The 25895-nt window shown below is 40.7% G+C and overlaps 2 protein-coding genes across 2 annotated transcripts; one reads left to right on the forward strand and one right to left on the reverse strand.

The window, feature by feature from the left end:
* Window positions 1–3463: 3463 nt before the first annotated feature.
* LOC111642716 lies at window positions 3464–4513 on the reverse strand. Its single transcript, XM_023389095.1, has 2 exons — window positions 4506–4513; window positions 3464–4291 (listed from the first exon to the last, which is right to left on the reverse strand). Exons 1-2 carry the CDS (start codon window positions 4511–4513, stop codon window positions 3568–3570), a joined length of 732 nt encoding a protein of 243 aa, XP_023244863.1. The 3' UTR covers window positions 3464–3567.
* A 1666-nt stretch (window positions 4514–6179) lies between these two features.
* LOC111642705 lies at window positions 6180–7406 on the forward strand. Its single transcript, XM_023389084.1, has one exon. The coding sequence runs from the start codon at window positions 6219–6221 to the stop codon at window positions 7278–7280; it is 1062 nt and encodes a 353-aa protein (XP_023244852.1). The 5' UTR covers window positions 6180–6218; the 3' UTR covers window positions 7281–7406.
* Window positions 7407–25895: the final 18489 nt, after the last annotated feature.

The following is a 25895-nucleotide window of genomic DNA, read 5'->3' on the forward strand; positions in this document are numbered from 1 at the left end:
AGTTTCCAGCGTGGTGGACGGGCTGTTTCACAGCTTTCTCTGCCTCGATATTTTAGAAATATTGGGAAGTGGTCGCTAGAGAGTGGATTACATCCAACCTCCCATGTAAATGCTGAAAACAGGTTTGGACTTGCTAATGATAGATCAATGGCAGTGAATGTTCTTGTAGGGGCATGGAAGTACGTCACTTCTCCCGTATTAAATAAATAGATTTGCTGATTGCCTATGAATCTTTCAATGGTCCTGCCTCGACAATTAATGTCGAAACTGCCCCACATTGTATTGTGACCATTGAAATCACCGAGTAACAGGAACGGAGTTGGCAGCTGTTCGACTAATGCGTCCAAATCATCCTCATTGGCTCTGACGTCTGGTGGCAAGTATATAGAACAAACTGTGACAGTTACACCAATTGAAATTTTGACTGCCACAGCTTGCAAATCAGTGGTTATTTGTATCGGTAAAGATGGGATGTCATTTGAAACCAGTATAGCCAGTATAGTGGTTTGAAACCAGTATCAAGGATGATGATAGCAGAGGGCTATCATCATCCTTGCGATAGAGATTGAATCCTTTTAAAGAAATATATTCTCTAGGTTTTAGATGGGTTTTCTGGAGTGCCACACAGAGAGATGAGGTAGATGATGTCAAGTGTTTAATGTCAGAGAAGTTGTTGCAGAAACCACGACAGTTCCATTGGATTATTTTATAATCCATTGTGTGTTTGAGGCAGCATTCTTTGCGAGGGTATCCCTCTTTAATTTCACAGGCGGTTTCTCTTTTGGAGGTGACTTTGGTTTTGAAACCTCCATATAATGCTCTTCATCAGATATGTCAGAAAACTCACTCATAGATTGAGCTTCTGATTTTTTTGAGACTTCAGAGATGGCTGCTTTCACTCTTTGTTTGTTAAGTGGGTTCTTACTGGCTTTTTTAGAACCCACATTTCTGGTTGTTACTCCCATTTTAGTTACAAAAGTTTTGGTCTTTGTGTTCTCCTTTTCTTCTGATTGTGCAGATGGGATCAATAAACATTTTGCATGGCAAGTAAGAGATTCACTTGGGGATACAGAAATATCTGTTTGAACCCCACATGTCTTGGTAGATTTCAACACAACAGCAAAGGTTTTTTGTTTCATTGGTGGACTTGGGGTGACTATACAACGGGCCTCTGTGTATGATATATTATTTATGGTTTTTAACCGTTGAACCTCTTTTTCTCTCTGCCATGCAGGGCATTTCCGAGAGTAGGAAGGATGGGCATCTCTACAGTTCACACAGCATGGGGTACTTTTACATTCAGTACTAACGTGGTCTTCAATCCCACACTGTGCGCATACGCTTTTGCCTCGGCAGGATGTCTGTGAATGTCCAAACCGCTGGCATTTGAAGCAATGCAGCAGATTTGGAACGTAGGGGCAGACTGGACAGCGCAGATATCCTGCAGTAATGATAGATGGCAATGTCGATTTGTTAAACGTTAAAATTAAATGTTTGGTAGCAATTAACTTGTCATCTCGACGAATGGAGATGCGTCGAATGGCAGTTACACCTTGATCAGAAAGGCCGATCTGAATATCTGATTCATCTTCAGATATCAGATCGATCTCTGATATCACACCATGTGATGAGTTTAGACTTCCATGTGGGGTGACAGTTACTTCTATATCTCCCGAGTGCCTTAATTGCCAAAAGTTTTGCAGACTGTTGAGGTGAGGCTGTTTCTAGAAGCAGATCTCCTGACCTCAATTTTTGTATTTTTTTCCAATTTCCAACTGTAGATTCAAACAGCTTCTGGATCAGAAAATGAGAACATTTTGATAGAGGTGTTTGTCCAGTAGCATGGACTATGAAGTAGGTTGGCTGACTGGAAATGATTTGTTTCTTTGTAGCATTGTCTGTAGTTTTGGTTTTTTGATGATCCATGATTATGTAATATTAATTCAGCTCCCAGTGACCCCACCCTCCATGGGGCCCAACAAGGGGATGCCGTCACATGAGAGATTCCCATAGACCGTCACACCAGGGTTTCCTAGGAGCTATACCCTTACAATGCAGTCAAGAAGAGCACATCTAGTCTGACGTGTCTGCCCGGTCTGCATCGATTGGTTGACTCCAAGCCGAGGTCAAGAATGACTCAACGACCAGCCGATTGACTCAAACAGAGCCTGATTGGAGCCTCCCGTTTATCCAAAGCAGGGGCCAAAGCAGTGTGTTGGGGACGTTATGTTGCCCCTCAACTACCAGGATCCCCCTTTTCCAACATATGAGACACCACGCACGGCAAATACATGGGTGGGCGTTCAGATCCCAGAGATGGTAAAGAAGAGTTACTAAACCATCTCTGGGAAGTCCTCTCACCACGAACAGGAACCCATATTGAGGGGCCGTAAACAAACTATTTGAGTTGTTTCCTGAATAGCAGGAATAGTTAATTCGCTGAATTCCTTCTAAATTTCCTTCTAAATTTCTATTTCTAAAATTCGTTGTTTTCATCTTTCAGGGTGCCTTGTTGTGGGCAACAAGGCGCCCTGAAAGATGAAAAGGACAAATTTTGAGGCACACCTCCGGTTGGTCGGTAATAATAAATTCCTGATAAATCGGTGGTGACCTCAATGGCCACGTTAGCACAACAAGAAAAAATTACGAGCGAGTGCATGGTGGGAGTGGATTCAGGGACTGGAATGCTGAGGGTGACAGGATCTTGGAGTGCGCTGAAGCTTTCGACTTGGCCGTCAACACTTTTTTCAAAAAGCAAACCAGCCACCTAGTGACCTATGCTAGTGGTAAATGGATGACCCAAATAAAAGACTGGCGGCCTCGTTAGAAGACAGGACCTAAAATTCGTGGTTAATGCCAAACTAGTCCCATCAGACAATATTGCACCTCAGCATCACCCACTCCTCATCAATTTTCACCTTAAGCTCAAGCTCAGCAACACCTCAAAACCTAAAAAGACTGGACCTGAACGAATTAAGTGGCACCGCCTACCTGAACATAAAACTCAGTTCAAGGAAGCAGTTGGTCTGAGCATGGCTAACTTCAACAACAATCCTGAACAACCAGTGCCCATCATCTGGTCCAGTCTTGTTCAACACATCAACAGGACAGCCTGAACCATCCTAGGCAACACAAAACCTGAAAGAGATACCTTGACAAATATATTTGGTGGTGGAATGAAGAAGTGCAAGCAGCCGTTGGAGAAAAAAAGGCATTCAAGAGATGGAGACAATCAAGTGTCAAAGATGGTTGGTTGGTTGGTTGATTGGTTAACTTTTATTGGCACAAAAGCCATACAGCCTATACTGCGCCACAACACATGGTGCAATTCGAAGTTGAAAATAAATAGGAAGACATATATACACATAAACGAAACATCACAGTTTAACCATTAAACAGCAAATGGTAATATAAATATATAATCTAAAATATGATGAATAAATAAGTAACAACAAAAATAAATAAATAAGCGACAACAAAAATAAATAAACAAACAACAACAAAATATATATACAATAATTTATATATGCAACTCAACGTAAATAAAACTGTACAATAATTAATTCATCAGATTTCCCTATACATATTAATGACTTTTAGAAAGTCCAGTATATTATCCAGATTTGGCCTCTGGCCCAAAATGTCTCTAAGGCTTGCATTTCCGAAATGCTGTCTACGACTCTGATCAGAAGCAACACAGTTGCAAAATATGTGTTTAACACTTACAGCACAGTTGCAGTGCTGACATACTGGTTCGTCATCTCCCTTCAAAAGGTATTGATGAGTCAGTCGAGTGTGTCCAATTCTCAGACGAGTAAGGATAACCTCAGATCTCCTATCATATTGCCTATTATGTGTCCAATTTTCTACCAAAGGTTTGATCTCGTAAAGTTTATTGTGGATTTGTGCATTCCACATGATTTGCCATCTCTCGGCTAGTCGTTTTTTAACAACTAGCTTCAAATCACCTCCTTCAATACGCATTGTATGCTGTGGAGGGCTTGCTGACTTAGCAGCTGTATCAGCTTCTTCATTACCTCTTATACCCACGTGGCCTGGGACCCAACAGAACTTCACAAATAAATTTCTTGTAATGAGATGACAAATTAGTTTCTGAATTTTAATAACTAGAGAGTGAGAACTAAATTCATACGAGAGCAAAGCCTGGAGTGCACTAACTGAGTCAGTGTAAATCACGCAGCTACGATGACCTTTCCGATTTATATGCTTTAAGGCTGAGTAAATAGCCTGCAACTCCGCAGAAAAGTGGGAAAATTCAATGCTATTTGTTCTGCCACAATTTCATCCTGGCAAACAAAGGCTAAGCCGACATAATTATCCGACTTAGATCCATCGGTGTATATAGGAATTAAATTCCTGTTACAATGCTGAATTTCCGCGAAGTGCTGTCTATAGACGTAGTCTGGCGTGGTTTCTTTAGGGAACTGCTTTAAGCTTAAATCAACATCGATCGGTGAAGATGACCAAGGTGAAATACTATTAACCTCAACATGTGAGATGTTGCTTGTGTCTAGGTCAATCGTGCTGCTTACATTCTCCATTCTTATGTCGAATGTGGGGACACAACTCGTCCGAGCGGCAAATAATCTTTTCAGCTGAGTATCTGAACAATCAGCTGTAAGTTTTTTCTGAGATTTTTGTTTAATGTAATAGAAGAGAGACAACTGTTCTCTCCTGAGAGATAATGGAGGCTCATAAACATCCACATACAAACTTTAAACAGGGGAAGTTCGAAATGCACCGGTGCACAAACGCAAAGCTTGATGATGGATTGGATCCAGCATCCGAAGAGCAGATTCTCGCGCAGAGCCATAAACAATGCAACCATAGTCCAGCTTAGAGCGGACAAGGGCCCTATAAATCCTGAGCATAAAACTTTGTCTGCTCCCCAGGATGAGCAGCATAGTACCTTTAAAAGGTTTAAAGATTTTAAATATCTACTCTTCAATTTGCGCAAGTNCCCTTTCCGGCATACGGGATACCACGCACGGCAAACACGTGGGTGGGCGTTCAGATCCCAGGGATGGCAAAGAAGGTTTTCTAAGCCATCTCTGGGAGGTCCCCTCACCACGGACAGGAACCCACATCGAGGGGGATAATGCACAGACTGAAACAATATAAATGTCCTGACTACCTTTACAATATAATAAGAAACTATCTACAAGACAGAACTGCAACACTGTTCGTTGGTAAAGAGGCATACACAAGGAAAATTGATAGGGGGTGCCCGCAGGGCTCAGTCCTGGGCCCTGTGCTTTGGAATTTATTATTTGATGGATTCATTGATAAGGATTTTGGAAATGATTGGGTCACTGCATTCGCCGATGATGCCATGATTTTAGTAGCAGCTTACTCAAGAAATCAAATCGAGCAAAGGGCCAATTCAATCCTACATAAAATAACAGCTTGGGGAGAAGACAACAGACTTCAATTTAACCCAAACAAGACAAGAGGTATAATATTTACAAAACCTGGAGCACCTGATCTATATAAAAGAACTCCTACAATTAAAATGGGAAACAGAACTGTAAAAATTGAAAAAACAATTAAGTATTTGGGGATTTTAATTCATCATAAACTCAGTTGGATCCCTCATGCTACGTATATTTGCGACAGGACTAATTTAATCTTCAACGAACTCTCAAAGGTGGCCAAGAATAGGTGGGGACTTAGTTCTGAGATTACCAGCATCACTTATGATTCTGTTTTCTTGCCTATTGTTGGCTACGCTGCCCCGGTTATGGAGGATGGACTTGGAAAGACACACTTGGACAGGAAATTACTGGCAGATCAGAGAAGGGCCTTGATTAGGATTTGCAAAACTTACTCAACCGCACCAACTACTGCCTTGCAGGTCATTGCCGGTAAGCCACCCATTATCTTACAACTAGAAAGCACTATAAAAAGGCAGAAGTTGAGGAAAGGCCTAGATATAAGAATAAATGGTGAACATTATGTAAACATTGAAAGAACACAAAAGAATATCACAACAGTTGCACCTTGGAATTGGCCCAGTATAAGAGACCACCCTTGGACGGACCAATCAACTAACATACAGGGTGCTTCAAAAAAATGTATACACACTTTAAACTATTGTAGTTTTCCCGCTCTACAAGGCTAATGTTATATTTCTTCGCCAGGTGGCAGCATAATCGTCCCTCTATGTTATAATATCAGTTGGAATTTGTAATATCAACATGGGGGACGTACGTTTGAGTTTTGAAGAACGTAAGCAGGTTATTAAGTGGTACTGGAAGTTTGAAAATGTAAATGAAGTTCAAAGACAGTGGAGAAGGGAGTATGATACAGAACCACCTTCAAGATTAACAATTACACGCATACGAGACAAATTCGAAGTTCATGGAACAGTGTGTGATGTGCATAAAGGTCATTCAGGTCGGCCTCGAACAGCTACAAGTGATGAGTCATCAACGGCAGTCTTGGAACTGTTTCAACGCTCTCCTAACAAATCTTCAAGGCAAGGGGCATGTGAAAGTGATGTAAGTGCTAGCAGCGTGCTACGCATTCTGAAGAGAGGCAAGTATCGTGTTTACATTCCAAGGCTGGTGCAACAGCTAAATGACGACGATCCAGATCGAAGGTTGCAATTTTGTGAATGGATTCAGGAGATGGTGATACGTAAACCGGGATTTATGGGTAGCATCATTTGGTCGGATGAAGCCCAATTCAAACTTAATGGAACTGTCAATAGGCACAATTGTGTTTACTGGTGTGAAGAAAATCCTCACATTACAATTGAAAAAGCTGTAAATTTGCCTGGTGTAAATGTGTGGTGCGGTTTGTCTTCAAGGGGACTCATTGGACCTTTTCGATTTGAAGGCACTGTAACTGGTATTAATTACCTAACAATGCTTGCTGATTCCATATTTCCTGCCATTCGTGCATTATACGATAATGATGATTTTTATTTTCAACAAGATGGTGCTCCGCCGCACTATCACAGGGACGTACGAGCTTACCTGGATCAAAATTTGCCGGGCCAGTGGATAGGACGCAGGGGGCCAATCGAGTTTCCACCACGCTCTCCAGACCTTACACCACTGGATTTCTTCTTGTGGGGCACAGTAAAAGATGAGGTGTACAAACGTAAACCACGTAACCTAGACATTCTTTGGAATGAGATTCAAGCAGTGTGTAGAGAAATCTCATTGGACGTTTTGATACGATGTACAGAATCTGTGGTGACTCGTACTCAGAATTGTATTGATGCTGCAGGTCACCAATTTGAACAGTATTAACATTTGTTATTTATGTTTCATTTACATTGGACTTTCAGCTTTCTATTTTCCTGAAATTTAACTTTGTAGAACGGTAAATAAATTTTCTATGGAAGTTCAAAGTGTGTATACATTTTTTTGAAGCACCCTGTATATACTGATGGTTCCAAGTCAGATGAGGAAGTGGGATGTGCCATGGTGGTTTACCAAGAAGAGAAGGAAGTATATAACTACACAGAGAAACTTGGAAATACTTGCTCCGTGTTCCAAGCTGAACTTAGGGCCATCTTAAACGCAGTTAAATGGAGTAATAACAACAATGATGAAATCAAGGTCAACATCTTTACGGACTCCTGTTCTTCATTACAAGCGATTAAAAACCTTTAATGGAACCATCCATTAGTTCATGAAATCTTACATGAAATGATTAGGAAAAGAAACAGGTTTGCAGTGGTTTGGGTCAGGGGGCATGCAGGCCTAACAGGAAACGAGAGGGCGGACGAATTGGCCCAAACAGCTATATCAAATAATGTTAAACAACAGTACACTGCAATACCAAAAAGTTATATAGTCAATAAAATCAAACAAACAGTAATAAATGATTGGCAAAACATTTGGGATATGCAAAGCACAAATATAACAAAGGAACTGTTTCCAGGGGTTTCTACTAATGTCAAGCATTATATAGACCACTACATGACACAGTTTTATACTGGGCACGGAAAATTTAATAACTACTTAAACAGAGTCACTACTACAAACAACGAAAATTGTGATATATGTGATATACAAGATGGTGCCAAACACTATATTCTTCAATGTCCAATGCTTGAAGACAGTAGGAATACTATTATATCACTGTTACCAACTGATGTTGAGTGGCCAAGGGATATACACACTCTTATACAAAATAAAAGCCTTATGCAAGCCTTTAAGGACCTAGTCAAGAATTATTTCAAAAGAACATCTGTACAATGACTGGTGCATTGGACTGCCGCATTGCAGAATTATAAGCCTCTATTTTTACTATACTGTACATATTGTATATATTTTCATGGCATCACACTGTTAAGTATTTACTATGTTGGTGCTAGTTTTATTAGTGTATATCTTATTTTTACAGTTGTAAATTAGCTAGTGTTTTATGCATTATTCTTATACTTAATGTAATATGCTGTATGTTATACAAACTGATAACAAATGTATTACCTGTACTATTACCTCAGCGATGCTTAGCAGTGCTGAGGCTTTTGTGGAATAAAGTCTTTACAAAGTGAAAGTGTCCCTATCTACTAGCGAGTTTTTGAGCGTTTGTTGCTTTGTCTTTTCGCTTGCTTTTTCACGAGGTTTCTCTGGGAAAGTCGTGTCTGTGTACCTTCTCGAGGTGCAGCCCGCAAGTACCCTTTGGGGGAAACTAAACACAGGTGCGCATACAGCCTTTTTCAAGGCTTGCTATGGCTTCACAGCCAGAGAAAAGTAGGGCACAAGTTGTGCCCCGAAAGTTGGAGGGCCAGTGCGAGGAAGCATCTGGTGATTTTCCACCCCTGCCGGGAGCAGGTGAGGTGGGCACCCTCAAGCAGAGGGCTGCGGCAGCAAAGATTGTCCAAAACGAGTTGTCGGCATATTTGACACTCAATGCGGGGTCCAAGATAGGATCCCGGGACCATATTCAAGTAATCATGAGAAAAGTCTCCCGGATAATTAATATTATGGCTGATGAAGCTAGTACTGTGGCAAAGATGTTCAAAAGAATTAATGAAAGATTAGATGATATCAGTAGTGGACATGTTAAAGGAAAATCGTACACACAAGTCATCAGTCTCCCGAAAATTAATAGGCAGCCAGTGGAAAAGAAGGAAGTACTGATCATACAACCATCATCAGGAGGAGAGGCGGAAAAAACTAAAAAGCTGATCAAAGAACATATCCAGCCCCATAAGTTAAAGATTGGAATCAGGGGGATCAGGAAGCTTCGCAAGGGAGCTATTGCTGTGGAAGTTGGTAAGTGTGAGGATAAAGGAGTATTGCAGGATGCGGTAGGTAAGATAGAGGGTCTGGAGGCAAAGGAGCCACATAAACAGCTGCCTAAGGTTATTATTCATGGCATCTCACGGGATATAGAAAAGATAGTGATTACAGAATACTTATTTGAACAAAATGCTGAAATAGAGAGTAGTGGGTTAACACTCAATGAGTTTAGCAAGGGATTTGTCCCTAAGTTTCAATTGGGTAACAGGTCTAAACCAGTTACCAGCTGGATAGTAGAAGTTGTTCCCCAAATCAGAAAAATCTTGTTGGGGTTAAAGAAGGTAAATCTTAACTGGGTGTGATGTAATTTAGAGGATTTTATTCCGATTGTACAGTGTTACAACTGTTGTAAAATGGGGCACTTTGCAAAGGATTGCCTGGCAGAGTCGCCAGTTTGCAGTCAGTGTGGGCAGAACCATAAGTTTAGGGACTGTCCAAATAGGAATACTATTAGCAAATGTATTAATTGCGAGAGAGAGAGAAGCATGGATACTAAACACAATGCGATTGATAGGAAATGCCCGGTAGTGCAGAGGATGAAAAGTTTAATAATTAGTTGTACCGACTATGGATAATGGGTATAGGTTGAGATCACTAGGTAGTAAAGTGGCGAAGATAGCTCAAATTAATTTACAGAGTGCAATTGCTGCGAGTTCTATGATTAATAAGTTAATGGAGAATTGTGATATAGCTCTCATTCAAGAGCCGTCGCTGTTCATGGTAAAGTGGTAGGTTTAGGGCTTAGACTCAGTGTAATTCACGCAAGCTGTGATAGGCCTTCCGCAGCGATAATATGTGCTAATAGGAAAATTGATGTTCGTTTTTGCCAGGAGTTAAGTGACGCTAACTTAGCGTGCGTAGAGATGATAGTTAATGGCAGGCGTTCTGTATGGGTAAGTGTTTATCATACTTTTGGTGAGCCAATTGGGACTACCATTAATAAGCTAGAAAGGATAGCAGGGCAATTTAAGGAGTGTAGTATCATTATCAGGGGCGACTTTAATGTTCACTCACCTATCTGGGGCTGGACAGAGCATGATGATGAGGCAGATGATATCTTAGAGTTTATTGCGGTGCATGGCTTTCACATTGTGAATGATCCTGATTCCCCTCCGACTTTTGATGGCCCCAGAGGGGCTAGCTGGATTGATCTTACCATCTGTAGTAGTGGTGCCCTGCCATGGATAAGAGATTAGGAAGTCAGTGTGGATGCAAGTTTAAGTGATCATAGGCCTATCTTTTTTCAAGTGTGGGCCAAGCACACCATGCAAAGGTTTCAACGAAGGATGTTTAATACAAATAGAGGAAACTGGACAAGATTTGGTGAAAAGTTAAAGGAAGAAATGAAGGACTTAATGTCATTAGAGGTGGTCAACGGTCGGCAGTTAGAAGAGGTGGCTGAAAGAGTTATGGAAGCTATCTTAGGAGTTTGCTGTGAGTGCATTCCAGTTGAGAAGGCTAGGCGCCATATTGTGAAGTGGTGGAATAGTGATTTAACGCATATCCGTAGGCAGTACATCAGGCTTGGACGGAAATACCAACATTGTTATGACCCTGACAAGAGGAAAAGAAGGAAGGATATCCATTTGAAGTTCGAAAGATTCTATAAGGATAAGATTAAGCAGTATAAACTGGATTCATGGAAACGTTTTTGTGAGGAGAATGCCAATGACCCATGGGGCACTTTGTACAAGATTAGCACGGGGAGAATTAAGGCCAGGACTGTCTTGGCATCTGTTAAGACTAGAGATGGACTTGCTAATACCCTGGAAGAAACAATTGATTCATTAATAACCCAGTTCTTCCCTGGAGATAGCCCTGACAGGGATGAAGATCACCACAGAGCTGTAAGAGAGGAAATGGAGTTGGATTACGAAATGGTGGATGATCCGCCGTTTACAGGAAGAGAGATCGATGGTAGTATCAAGAGAATGAAAGCTAATAGGGCACCTGGTGACGATGGTATAGACTTGAATATAATCAGACAGGTATGGAAGAATTGCCCAGAGATGGTAGAGAAGTTGTTTAATTGGTGCCTAGCTTTCAGCACCTTCCCAAGGATCTGGAAGAGGGCTCTGGTGGTTATAATACCCAAGCCCAACAAGTCTGATCCCTCTAGTTTCAGGCCCATTAGCCTGCTTTCGGCCATGGGGAAGATTCTTGATGACTTAATGATAAATAGAATTATGTGGCATATTAACCCCAAAGGTGGTTTGTGTGATATTCAATATGGATTTTGTAAGCAGCCTTCCACTGAGGACGCAATAAACAAGGTAATCAATGATATTAAAATGACATTGCAGGAATATAAGTACACTGTGGTGGTCAGTTTGGACATCAGTGGAGCATTTGATAATGCCTGGTGGCCAGGTATCTTAAAGCAGCTTAGGATTTGGAAATGTCCAGGGAATTTGTACAGGTTGGCTTCGAGTTATCTTTCAGATAGGACGGCTATTTATGAGACAAACTTTATCCTAGTTATTAAAAATCTGGAGAGAGGATGCCCGCAAGGATCAAAGTCGGGTCCTAGCTTCTGGAATATTGTTTTTGATGAGATCTTGAAGAAAATTAATGAACAGAACATTTTGGCAACTGCATATGCAGATGATTTGATGATTGTGATTCTAGGACATTCACGTAGTGAGATTGAAGAAAAAGGTTCATTCTTTCTTAGCCTCATTTCTCAATGATGAAGAATTCAAAAGTTGGCCTTCAACCCCAAGAAGACATTTGGGGTGGTGTTATCGAATGGAGGTAGCACCTTGCTCAGGCGTACACCAGTGATTAAAATGGCAAATGAATCTATAAAGATCGTAAGGACGATTAGGTATCTAGGTGTTGTCCTAGACAATAAGTTATCATGGATCGAGCATATTAAAGAAATGAAGATTAAAAGCATTAGGGTAATGAATAAATTGTCCCAGGTAGCCAGGGGTTCCTGGGGTCTGGGTCTGGAGGCCATGGATGTAATTTATGAGAAACTCTTTGTTCCAATGTTGACTTATGCTGCCTCTGCCTGGTGGTCTAATGCATACAAAACGTATCAAGGAAGGCATCTTGCAGGGGCCCAGAGGGTGGCATTGCTGAGGATGACAAGGTGTTACAGGACAATATCTAATGAAGCGTTGCTTATCCTGGCAGGAAAGCCACCTATAGAGTATATTATTGAAGAACGTGCTATGAGGTATCTTGTGCGTCATGGTATCATGCCTCCTGGGTTGGCTCCTGGGGATGCGGTGGCAGGATGTGAGATGAACATCAATTACTGGCTGCTTCCTAAACCGAATGTGGATTTTGGCATAGCCTTGGAAAAGAATGAGTCAAAGGCTACTATACATGTTTACACAGATGGCTCCAGGTCAGATAATGGAGTTGGGGCGGCTTTTGTTGCCTACGAACGGAGGACTGAGATCTACTACCAGACTTATAAATTTGAGGATTCTGCTCAAACTATCAAGCGGAGCTCGTGGGTATCCGTGAGGCTGTTAAGTGGATCGTTTTAAATCATAAATATAAGGACACGTGTATATACACGGACAGTAGGAGTGCGTTGGATGCCCTACAAAATAACAATGCAGTACATCCACTTATATATAAGATCAAGAAAACACTTACGGAAAACGATGGTCAACAGTATATTAAATTTAAGTGGGTCCAGGCACACGTTGGTACGATTGGTAATGAAAGGGCGGATTTCCTGGCGAAGCAGGCGGCAAGAGGCAACGAAGTTATGTATAACATGGTTCCAATGTGTATTATTAAAAAGAAGTTAAAGGAAAGAACTAGACAGAAGTGGCAGGAGAGGTGGTCTGCCGGAGATAAAGGCAGGTATACTTTTGGGCTCTTGCTGAACACATAAGAATGGACAACTTGTCTGAAGTGGATTAAAATAGATAGGATATCAACGACTATTCTCACTGATCATAACGGACTGGGAGAGTATCTTACAAGGTTTCGGCTGGCGTCGGATCCTAAGTGTATATGTGGTGACACTAACGAATATCTGTATCATATCATCTACGATTGTCTTGCGTACCAGAGAGAGAGGTACTTTCTGTCCCAAGTTGTGGACAGTGTGAGGGCGAAGTGGCCGTGCCCCTTATATGATATTATCAAGAACAAAGAAATGTTCCTAGAACGTAAAAAATTTATTAAGATTATATGTAGGGCATAGTCAGCCCAAACGCGAACTAGTTTGTAAGTGTTCTTTGTTCTTTTAATTTTATTGTTATTATCTTTGTTTTGTATTATGAATATTAAAGTATAATGAGCTTAGTTCCCTGCTGTGCCTAGCAGTGCGGGGAGTACTGATTCCTGTATAGGGAAATGATGACCCCCCAAATGAAAAAAAAAAAAAATGAAATGTCCCTATCTACTGGGGCCGAGACCCTAAGCGTTTATTGTGAGTATTTTCTTTGAGTTTTTCGTTGCTATTCGAGTTGTTTAGTGTGAATCACACTATCTATAAGCTCACTGCGCAGTCTCATTATACAGCTGACCTACACGTGGTGACCCTGTTGCCCCGTCTCTGGGGTGCTGACAGCTGTTCAAAGGCAGTTTTAACTGCCATTTCTTCTTATTTCATTCTTCTTTACTTTTATTTTCTGTTGTTTTATTGAATTTATTTACAGATGAGTAGAGCTGACGAGATGCCAGGTTCCAGCATGGTTACACAAGAGGATGGGAAGGAGAAGATCCTGAAGATAAGAGAGGATCTAGCGCAGTATATGAGAGAAAAACCAAATTCAAAATTCGGCACAATCATACATTCTACTGCCGTTCTGGATTTCTTCGATCAAGTCATCGAGATCTTCAACTCTACATACAAACCAACAGATGCTCAATTGGAAGAGCTCTCCAAAAAATTGGATGAGCTATTAACCAACAAAAGAACACAACAAGCTCCAACATATGCGGAAAAGGCTAGCCTGAAAGCAACAGCAGCCCGCCGTGTGGATCCGGGTGCAGTAATTATAGTAAATAGTGAAAATCAGGGTGAAAGTGCATAAAAAATAAAGAAAAAATTAAAAGAGAACTTAAATCCTAGACAAATGAATATAGGTGTCAAGAGAATTAAAAGATTACAAAACAGAAGTTTGCTAATTGAAGTGGAGGGAAGAGGGAAAGGCGAACAGCTATTGCAAGAAATCAATCATATCCCAACCTTGAAGGCGAGAGAACCTAAGAAGGTCCTCCCAAAAGTCACAGTTTTCAACGTACCATCAAACCTTGAAAGAGACGACATTATGGAAGGAATGTTTCAGCAAAACGAAGCAATCAGAGCCTTATATCAAGACATTGAAAATTTTAAAAATGAGATCAACATTAAAACAAAATTTAAAAGGAAATCCGATGTAAAACATTGGATATGTGAGGTAACACCAGCGTTGAGAAAATTACTTTTAAAAACTAAGAGAGTAAATATTGAGTGGGTGAGATGTGTAGTGAAAGAACACTTCACAATCATACAGTGTTTCAAGTGCAGTAAGTACGGACATTTCGCAAGAGACTGTCAGAGTGAACGCAATTATTGTAACCATTGTAGCGGAGATCACAAGTATAGTGAGTGTAAGAACAGACATACAGCGCCGATATGCATAAATTGCACGAGGAATTAACAGACTAGTTTTGGTCATAGAGCAAACTCGAATGAGTGTGGAGAAAGACAAAAAATAATTAAAGGCATTCAAGCTAGAACAGAATATGTATAGTAATAACGACGTAAAACAAGATAGAGTGAATTCAGATATACAGTGCCAAAAATTAAGAGTAACTCAAGTTAACCTTGGAAGAGGAATTGCAGCTGTCTCACAGCTTGTAGGGTGGATGTGTAACAAAGTAGATATTGTGCTTATACAAGAGCCATACCAAAAAAATGGCATCCCAATGGGATGGCCGGTGGCTAGTAACAAACTTTATAACATTGATAACAAAGAGACATGGGCTTTCATATTAGTGAATAACCCGAGAGTGAGGTATCTACTTCTGACTAGATATAGTGACCCATATTTTACGATAGTGGAATTAGCCCTACCAGATGAAAGTTGGTTAATTGGAAGCATTTACCTGCCTAAGGATTGTGATATACATGGCCCAGTCCGAAAGTTAGAAGAAATAGTGCAAAAATATATCAACACTCATAAATTATTGTTAGCGGGAGATTTTAATGCACACTCTTGCCTGTGGTTTAATTATGATACAGATGATAGGGGTGAAGTATTAGAAGAATACATCAGCAGTAACGATCTATACATTGTTAATGAGATCAGTCATTTGCCGACATTCGAAACAGAGAATGGGGCATCAAATGTGGATCTCACTTTGTGTAATTATCTGGCCCTTTCATCCCTGAACTCCTGGAAGGTGAGTCCGGACCTCTCTTTGTCGGAGCATCGTTATATCTCTTTTACAATCGCACACCAGGAATCAAAGTATAAATCAAGTAGGCTTAACTTACGTTTAGTGAACTGGGATAGTATTATAGAAGAGATCAGAACAATAGAGCATGATCTGGACCTAGTACAGAACCATCTACAAGCAGAAACTATGCTAGGTAAGATTATTAAGACTATAAACGGCAGTATCCATAGACACATTCCTAGAATGACTGAAAGAGATCAAAAGAACAAGTGGTGGAATTTAGAACTTACCAAACATAAGAACAAACTAAATGCAATGAAAAGAAGGTACCAAAGATGTACTAACGAACATGTGAGACCCGAAAGGCCCCTGGGTCTAAATCAATAATTTTATTTAATAATGTTAAAAATTGTCGTAAAATAATATTTTATTTTGTGAAAAAAATGACGTTTTAGAGTGGGAAAAATAGCTAACAGATGTTACTTCCTTTCACAGAAGTTAGTACATCCTCTGTTTTTCCCTTATCTGCGAAAACTGTCGCTTTGATGGGAAATGCTTACCCCTCACATATCCCCCTTTCCATCCGTTCTCACGGAGGAAACTTTGCATGATGATTGGTCGCAGATCATGACATATAGAGGAAATTTGTCTGAATTCGGGGAGTTCAGCAACAGATCTGGAAGCGTCCAAACTCCATACGTTTTTCCTCCTGATGACCAACGTCCTTAGACAAGTCACATACAGAATAATTCCAGAGTTAGCACTTAAAAACCATACTTGGATTTTGTGCACATATTGATCTCCCATACGAAGAAGTAAATGAACTTTATCTCCGAAGCGTCCTTTGCATACAGAGAAGACGACGAACGACAACTAGAACAGGTTGTATGTTTTATAATGATTTTGTGAGCTCTCTCTCTCGATCGCGAATAGGGTATAATATAAGTTTAGCTATCTCTTGATTTGTATATTATTTGTAGTAGTTCTATCTCTCATTCATTAATATTTTGTATGAGTTTATTTTCTTTGTTTTATTAAATTTATTATTTCGTTTTTTATTAAGATGTCTCGTAATTTTGTGTCCGAATTGGATCTCACACACGTGTTTGTCCGCGGATCGATAAATTGACAAACTGGTGTCGGGACCCTGACAATTTGGGATAAAGACTTCACAGTCTTAAATCCCCTTTTCCTAAATATTACCGCCCTCCTATAAAAAGTTACGAGAGCCGATCTCGCGATCGCGCACCATAAGTGGCGTAGACTTCGATTTACGCCCTGGCTAATCTCACAAACAACAGAGGGAAAGGTGGAAAAACGAGTTTGTTAATGAACAAAAGAAATATAAAGAAAATAAAAATTTGATAGTTGGCTAAAATTTTGTAGCAATTGCTCGAGTGATCCCTGGGGGATCCTATACAAAATAGGAACAAATAAATTAAAGACTGGTACTATACTGACCGATTTGAAAGATGAGAATGGAGTACAAGCAAAAACAACAGAGGAATGCCTGCTGATCCTTATGAGTGCATTTTTTAAGGCGGATGATAGAAGGCATGATACAATTGCTCAGGCGAACATGAGGAGTAATCTAAAACACTACACTAATAGTATGGATAGTCAGATGTTCACCCAAAGTGAAATCAACTGGGTGGTTAACCGATTTAAAACTGGAAAAGCACCAGGGGTTGATGAAATTACAATAGATATGGTAAAGGTGATACATGCAAAGCTACCAGGTCTGCTTATTAAAATCTTTAACTGCTGTTTGAAGTTCGAAGTGTTTCCTGGAGCTTGGAAGCACGCAAAAGTGATTCCTATTTATAAAGGCCAAAATAAACCGCTTTATGAAGCCAAAAGTTTGAGGCCTATTTGTTTACTCCCGGTTATGGGGAAAATCCTTGATAAACTGATAGTTAAAAGATTAACAAAGTGGTTTGCATCTTATCACCCATTCAGTGATAGGCAGTATGGTTTTAAGAAGGAAGTGAGTGCCAAGTCTGCAATCTGTGCTGTTGTACAAGGAATTGAGAAAGCTAGAACACAGTTCTCGTGGGTGACGGCCATTAGCCTTGATATTCAAGGCGCATTTGACTGAGCCTGGTGGCCACTTATACTGACCAGGCTTGAGGAAGTAGGCTGCCCTAATAACTTGTACAGATTAATCTGTAATTACTTCACTAACAGAAGTGCAGTTATAAGTTACGGTGAAGGAAAGGTAAAGCATGATGTGAAGATGGGCTGCCCGCAGGGCTCATGCTCGGGCCCATTCTTTTGGAGCCTGATATTAAATGACTTATTGATCCAAAGTTTTCTTGGAAATAAGAAAATAATAGCTTATGCAGATGACCTAATGATCATAGAAAAAGCAAACTCAAGGCAGGGACTAGAGAGAAGTGTTAATGAAATATTGGAAAAAATACAGTGCTGGGGAAGGGAAAATTAGCTGACCTTCAATCCGGCAAAAACAATAGCTGTTGTGTTTACAAAATATGATAAGAATAAAAGGCAACCGTGGTTCTACATGGATGGTCAGAAGATTAAAATCCAAAACAGTTGCAGGTATTTGGGCGTTGTGATTGATGAAAAAATGTCTTGGATACCACACATCATTAGTGTGAAGGAAAAGATAGATAAACTGGTGGTTTGGATGTCGAAGATAGCCAGACGGGACTGGGGGCTCTCTGGCGAGGCGCTCCTCGTGATCTACAAGGGCGCCATCCTCCCAATTGCTTCCTATGCTGTTGCCGCATGGGGGCATAGGGTGATGAACTCTATTGCCAATCGTAAATCGCTGTCAATACAGAGACTTGTGCTACTGAGAATTACAAGGGCATTCAGGACTGTCTCGACCGAGGCGCTCCAGGTGGTGTCTGGCGTCTTACCATTAGATCTAGAACTAAACATGCGTTATGACATTTACAATTGTAAAAACAGTAGAACTATCCCGCCCAAGCTGCAACTTGGTGAGGTTAGCTTGGAACAACAACTAACACCTTTGCAAAAGATAAATCTGAGGAAAGTACCAACTATACTTGTGGAGGATTACAATTCAGCAAATAAAAGAAGGATTTATACTGATGGCTCTGCCTCAGCAGAAGGAACAGGTGCAGCTGTTGTGTATTATGTGGGAAAACGTGAACTGTACAGCCAACAAAGGAAGTTAGACGCCAGCTGTAACAACTTTCAGGTGGAAATGTGCGCTATTTTATTCGCACTTAGGTGGTTGAATAGAAGCATTATTAACTCGCACATACTTATATGTACAGATAGTATATCGTCGATTGCGGCTCTTAAAGATATCAACAGTACAGGCTTCTTAACAAATAAAATATGGCAAGAGCTCCTTAAGGCAAGATCGAAGGAAGTGAATAATCATGTTGTGTTTGCATGGGTCAGGGCGCATGTGGTGGTACTAGGAAACGAGAGAGCGGACTTCCTGGCTAAAGCAGCCTCTACAAGTGACATACAGCCTTCTTATAGGTGCATCTCGATCCAGACAATCAAAACAGCTCTTAAGCAGCACTATTTGACGTTCTGGCAGGAACGCTGGACATGCTCGTTAAAGGGTAGAGACTTATTCTCATTCATCCCGGATATTAGGAAAAGACAAAGACTTAAACATTTTTCGATCTCGCATTATCTGGTGGCATTCATCACTAGTCACGGTTATTCTGGGAGTTATCTATATAAGCATGGATATAGAAGTTCTGACCTTTGCGAATCCTGTGGTGTCAGTGAAGATGTAAGGCATATTATCTTTGACTGTGTGAAAGTAGAAGACCATAGACTTGAGCTATGTACCATCTGTAGTCAGAAAAATCTTCCTTGGCCAGTGCCGGGAAACCTATGACGCAGTGTTACATAAAATATTGTTAGCAATTATCACTAAGTATCATCGTATATTAAGAAACCATTAAATGTCGGAGTGTGTTCAACACGCGTTAAAATTGTATAAAGTAATCCAGTATCGCGGATGTGAATGTAGACTCACAAACAAATTGTTAATTGAATTAAAATAGTTGTAATAAAAATCTGAGTTTAAATTCTCTGCAAAGCTGAGCAAAGCAGAGAGATATTAAAAGGAGCTGTCGGGGCTGCCGAACTAAGTAGTTGGGTGGCGAAGACGAGCTCCGACATAATGAAAAAAAAAAAAAATGAAAAAAAATGTCCCTATCTACTGGGCAGGGTGCCCCAATTTGTTTCGTAGCGCTATCGAGAGCTTTGTGTGTCTTTTAGGCCTTTCTGCCTTACGACTGCGCTCTTTGTTTTGTGCGTGGTTACGATTCCAGGGAAGCGGTAGCTGTACCTCCTAGTGGTCCTGCCCGTTAGTAGCCCCTCTGGGACAAAGCTAAATCAGCTAACTGCGCCTGTTCTTGTTACAACAGTCCTTTTGAGGACTATGGCCAAGAGGCCGAAGATAGCGGAAGGAGAGGACGAGTTGTCGTCTCAGAGCATGGAGTTTTCCCTCCAAGATGAGAGGGTGGTCATCGCCGAAAGTCTACGGGATGAGGTAGAGAGATACATGCAGGAAAACAATACCTGCAAAATGAATGCAAAACATGCCGCCTACATTTGTGAGAAAATAAACAAGATCATAGACCTTATAAGAAATTGTGAGGTAGATCCGTTGCAAGCAGCAATGGATTCTATTAACGAGAAACTGAATAAGGTGCTCTGCAAGGTCCCAGGTTGTGGCGAAAACAGCAAAACCCAAGGAAATCATACTGGTCGAGCCAGCCCAAGAGGGAGAAGATCCAGAACGAACGAAAGAAAAGTTGAAGAAGCAGATAGACCCACGGCAACTGGGAGTGGGCATCCAGGCGGTAAGGAAGTTACGTAGAAGAGGCGTCGCAATAGAAGTGAACACACTGGAGGAAAAGCGAAGACTTCAAAGAGAAATAGAAGAAAAGACTGGATTAAAAGCAAGGGAGCCGGTGAAACGGAAACCACGCATCGTTATGTACGGGATTGACAAAAATACTCCTAACCAAGAAATAGAAGAATGCCTTTACGAACAAAATGACCAACTTAATAGTAGTATAACCTTTGAGGAATACTCAAAAGAGAGTGAACTAAAATTTAAATATGGTAGTAGAGGAAAGGCCACAATAAATTGGGTGGCAGAAGTGAGCCCTAGGATACGGCAGATACTGCTGCCAAGGAAGAAAATAAATCTTGGGTGGTCGAGATGTGGAATAGAGGACTATATGAATGTGACACAGTGCTTTAAATGCTGCAGAACTGGACATATAGCAAAAACTTGTACTGAGAAGGAAGTGACTTGCAGTCAGTGTGGGAAGCAACATAAGTATAGTGAATGTCCTAATAAGGGGAAGGCAGAGTGCTGTAACTGTAAGCGGGAAAAGATGAAAGACACTGGACACAACGCATGTGATAAAAAATGCCCTATAATACAAAGAGTGCGCAAAATGATAGTAGCCAAAACTGATTATGGTAACAATTAGCGAACAAATGTCTAAAGAGGTCAGGGTGTTACAACTTAATACACAAAGATCTATTGGGGCAACTTCAGCTCTGTGCAAGATGATGGAGGATACAGATGTGGCATTAATTCAGGAACCTTACTGTATGCGAGGTACCCCGAGTTGCCTGAGGACATCCTACAGAACAATATTTGATACCAAGTGCTGTCCGAAAACGCTAATCATAGTGAACAACAGTGATATCCCACTGCTCCACCACGATAGTTTCAGTAACAAGAGTATGACATGTGTAGAGATTGGCTGTGGAGATGGCAGTATAATCTTGGTGAGCGTGTATAGCCCCATCACTGAGGAACTGGAGCCCATATTGAATGGCTTGGATGGAGTAGTTAAAAATTTTAAGAATAGGAATGTTATTATAGGTGGTGACTTAAATGCTCGCTCTGAATTATGGGGTGACCCAGGAAATGACGATAGGGCAAACCTCCTGTTGGATTTTGTGAGTGCAAATGAATTGTACATACTAAATGATCCTAACTCTCTTCCCACCTTCGACGCCCCAATCGGGCGTAGTTGGATCAATGTCACGATATGCAATGGAGGTGCCCTTAGAATGGTACAGAACTGGACTGTGGCCTCTACTGGCAGTTTAAGTGATCACAGTTGCATCTTCCTAGAGATCGGTCACTGTGAATGGATGGAAGAGGAAATGACGGCACAGTATGCGCTGGGTAGGGCAAACTGGACCCTCTTTAAGATGGATATAGAGGAAATCACAAAAAGGATGCAGTTGAGAGAAATAAGTAGTAAAGAGGAAGTAGAAGAAGTGATAACGAAATTCCAGAATGAGGTAATTAAGGTGTGCGAAAGGACTATACCTAAAAAGAAACGGTGTAGGAAGGTGGTTCCATGGTGGACGCAGGAACTGACTGAGATGAGAAGAATTAATAACAGGCTTAGGAAAAGGTTTCAGAAAGCAAGGAACGAACAGGACAGAAGGGGGAAAAGAGCAGATTATCTGGAACACTGTTGGACGTATAAACAGGAAATTAATAATAATAAGATGAAGTCATGGAGAGAATTCTGTACCCAATGTTCCTCCAAGCCCTGGAACTTTATATATAAGGCTTGTGCGAGCAAGTTAAAGCTTCTGCACTTTTTTACGACAGTAAGGGACAAGGATATTTGCACAGATAGCTATCAAGAAACAGTTAGAACGATAATGAATGGGTTCTTCCCTGATGATGATCCACGGACCGATACAAATGAGCAACGGCAGATTCGAATGGAGATGGACAGGGAATATACGGGAGAGGTGGACCCTGAGTTCACGATAAAGGAAATAGGATACGCCGTTAGGCGCCTCAAGCCTGGGAAGGCACCGGGAGTGGATGGCATTGTTGCCGAAATTGTTCATAAGATCTGGGACACTATCCCGGCGTTTTTGAGAGAAATGTATAACTTATGCTTGAGATTTGGGGTCTTTCCTAAAATCTGGAAGACAGCGAAGTTGGTAGTGATTCTCAAGGGAGATAAAGTAGACAAGAGTCTTATTAAGAGCTTTAGGCCGATAAGCTTATTGCCGTTGATGGGCAAAGTTTTAGACTTCCTGGTTAGCCAGAGAACCCTACAACGATTAGAGAGAGACAGATACCTTAGTCCAAAGCAATTTGGCTTTTTGTCAGATAGGGCCACGGAAGATGTGATCTGCAAAGTAGTGGACACAATTACGGAGCTCTTAAAGACCTATAAGTATTGTTGCGGTCTTCAACTAGACATCGGTGGAGCGTTTGACCACGCATGGTGGCCACTAATTCTAAGTACGTTAAGGAAAGCAAGTTGCCCAATAAATATTTATGGGGTAATAAACGACTACTTGAAAGAGAGAAAGGTGATACATTTGGCTGGAGGAATACGAATTGAGAAGACTCTGGAGAGGGGCTGCCCACAGGGTTCGAACTCTGGGCCCCTCTTCTGGAACGTGGTATACAACAATTTTTTAAAGCTGAACAAGGGAGAGGGGATTTATGAGTTCGCCTATGCGGACGATACCATGGTTATGTACGGTGCTAATTCAAGAAGAAAGATCGAGACCAGAGGCACAAGCTTCCTGAGCCAAATTATAGAATGGGGCAAGGAGATAAAGCTCCATTTCAACCCTACTAAAACTAGAGGAATCATATTTGCTAAGGGCATAACCCCGGACTTACATAGACGAATGCCGGTTATTAAGAAGGGACATCAGAGCGTAAAAATAGAAAGAGAAATATCATACCTTGGGGTCGTTTTGGATAATCGGTTGACCTGGTTACCACACGCCTCCGCAATCAGGATTAATTGTACAAACTTATTAAACGCATTGGTCAAAATAGCTAGAGTGAAATGGGGCCTGAATGCAGAAGCCATCACTGCCATTTACGAAGGAGCATTTGTGCCAAAGATGACATATGCAGTGGCAGCATGGGCCACAGCAGTTGAAAAAGGTAGCATTGTTAGAAAGATGAGATGTGCTCAGAGAGTGGCGCTGCTTCGTATCACGAAGGCGTTTCGTACGGCCTCAACTGAGGCGCTGATGGTCATCGCAGGAGAGCCGCCAATAGATCTAGTCCTAAAAGAAAGGGCAAAAATGTTTTTGTGGAGGAGAGGCTTTTCAGTCTCGTTGGATGATAATACTCTGGGAACTGGCGGAAACGAAACGAAACCATGTAGCGTTAATGTACCAATGTCTTATGACAGGAATCGAGTCGCCATAGCAGGCGAGGAAGAAATAGGCAATCTAGAGATATACACAGACGGTTCGAGGATAGATAGTCGTATGGGATCGTCACTGGTGGTGTTTAAAGGTGAAATAGAAATACACGAAGGCAAATATAGGCTGGAGAACTGGTCTCAGGCGGAGCTCTTTGCCATACTCCAGGCGGTCAGGTGGAGGGTATCTACCCAGTTACGAGGCTTGACTGTTATTAACACTGACAGTAGAAGTGCTATCCACACACTGCAACAATTTAGGGACGAGAATCAGATAGCGGTGGATATAAAACAACAAATTGCCGATAGTAAACTGAACATAAAGATTAGATGGGTTAAAGCCCACGTTGGCATCAAGGGAAGCGAGAGAGCAGATGCTTTGGCTAAAAAGGCTACTGAGTTAACAAATATTACCTATGACAAAATCCCAAAATCATACGTTAAGAAAAGGCTAAGGCAAGACACCATAATGACGTGGCAAGACCAATGGTCATACTCAGAGAAGGGGAGATTCACTTTTTGGTTACTCCCCAGTGTAGAAGAGAGACTTACGGCTTTGAGATGGCTTCCAAGAGAGTATCTTCTTACACAGGCATTGACAAACCACTGCAATTCAAAGGAGTATCTACAAAGGATAGGGAAGGCACAGATTATTTCCTGTGAGTGTGGCGGCGGAGATCATACACTTGAACACATCATAAAAGACTGTACGAAAAATGAAGCGGCTTAGGCTACTCTCAATGGACATTTATGGCACACCGACTCTGGATCTATACCATCTGATAAGGAACGACAAGTTAGTACAAGAATTAAGGTCATTATTAAGGAAATCATTGTAAAGTTGGGGTCGAATTGTCGGCAGGGTAGAGGGCGTACCCTGAGTTGTAAATAGTTGTTTGTTATAATGTTTCTTTGTTAAAAGAAGTTTGAGTTAATAAAGTAGTGTTCCCCTGTGGTGCTAGTGCGGAGCAGGGGTGATTCTGATCCCCGATAGGGGAAATGATGATCATTTAATGAAAAAAAAACAAAAAAAAATGTCCCTATCTACTAGACTGGAGATAGTGGATTGCTAAATATGCTGCTATGAATTTTGCTCTTGAAATATTTTGTTCTAAGTGCGGAAATATTGATTTTAACATGTGCTGTTTAGTGGATTACGTTAAAGGAAGTGCCTAGGAACGTAAATTTGTCAAGTAGGACCTTTTAATTACAAAGATTTTTGAATTACAACTTAAAAAGTACCATTTCTGGATAATCGGTACTTCTGGTACTTTTTGACCGGATCGGTCAACGCTACTCTGTGCGCGTTGTTGGATTATAACGGGATCCAAAATTTGGTGGTCCTAGGACCATTTTCGGCTTAGATAACAACATATTTCTGGTTTGCCATGGATTGCGGAAATGGTGCTTCCGGAGACTTTCTGCACAATATCCTTCGGGTATTTCTTAGAAGACGTCAACAGTAATTTTTTGTGAAAGTTTTGTTATTCTAACTTTATTAGAATTCAAACTATGGCCATTCTAGTATTTCGTTCCAAAATCAACATCCAACCAACATCCGCTTACGTAGTTAAGGTCATTGACCTCTCTACATAGATCATAAGTACTGGAGCTAAAGTTGTAGTTTTAAAGATAAGTTTAATATTAATATATAGATAACTATATATTTTTGGAATCGGGATTAAATGAGGAATATTTTTATAATAAGTAAAATTATATAGGATAATTATATAAAGAGCAATTATTACTTATTTACTTAAATTGATATAAAATAAGTGTTTTATTGAAATAACTGGTTTAAGCATATTAGTATATAATGAATTATGATTTACTGGTTATTATGATTATTATATAGATATATATAATGCATACATATTTGTTCTTTGTATTAATATTCTTTCTTTTGGACTAATTTGCATTTCTTTTTAAATACTGATATTATATTTATTTTTTTTGGTGATTATTATAATGGGGTCTTTAATCTTAGAAAACTTTCATTCTAAAACAAATGCTATAATTGAGGAGATACAGGAGTATGCCATAATTAACCCTA

This window comes from Centruroides sculpturatus, unplaced genomic scaffold (genome assembly GCF_000671375.1).
Source record: "Centruroides sculpturatus isolate CEXI.00-Female unplaced genomic scaffold, Cexi_2.0 scaffold1760, whole genome shotgun sequence".
Taxonomy (NCBI): domain Eukaryota; kingdom Metazoa; phylum Arthropoda; class Arachnida; order Scorpiones; family Buthidae; genus Centruroides; species Centruroides sculpturatus.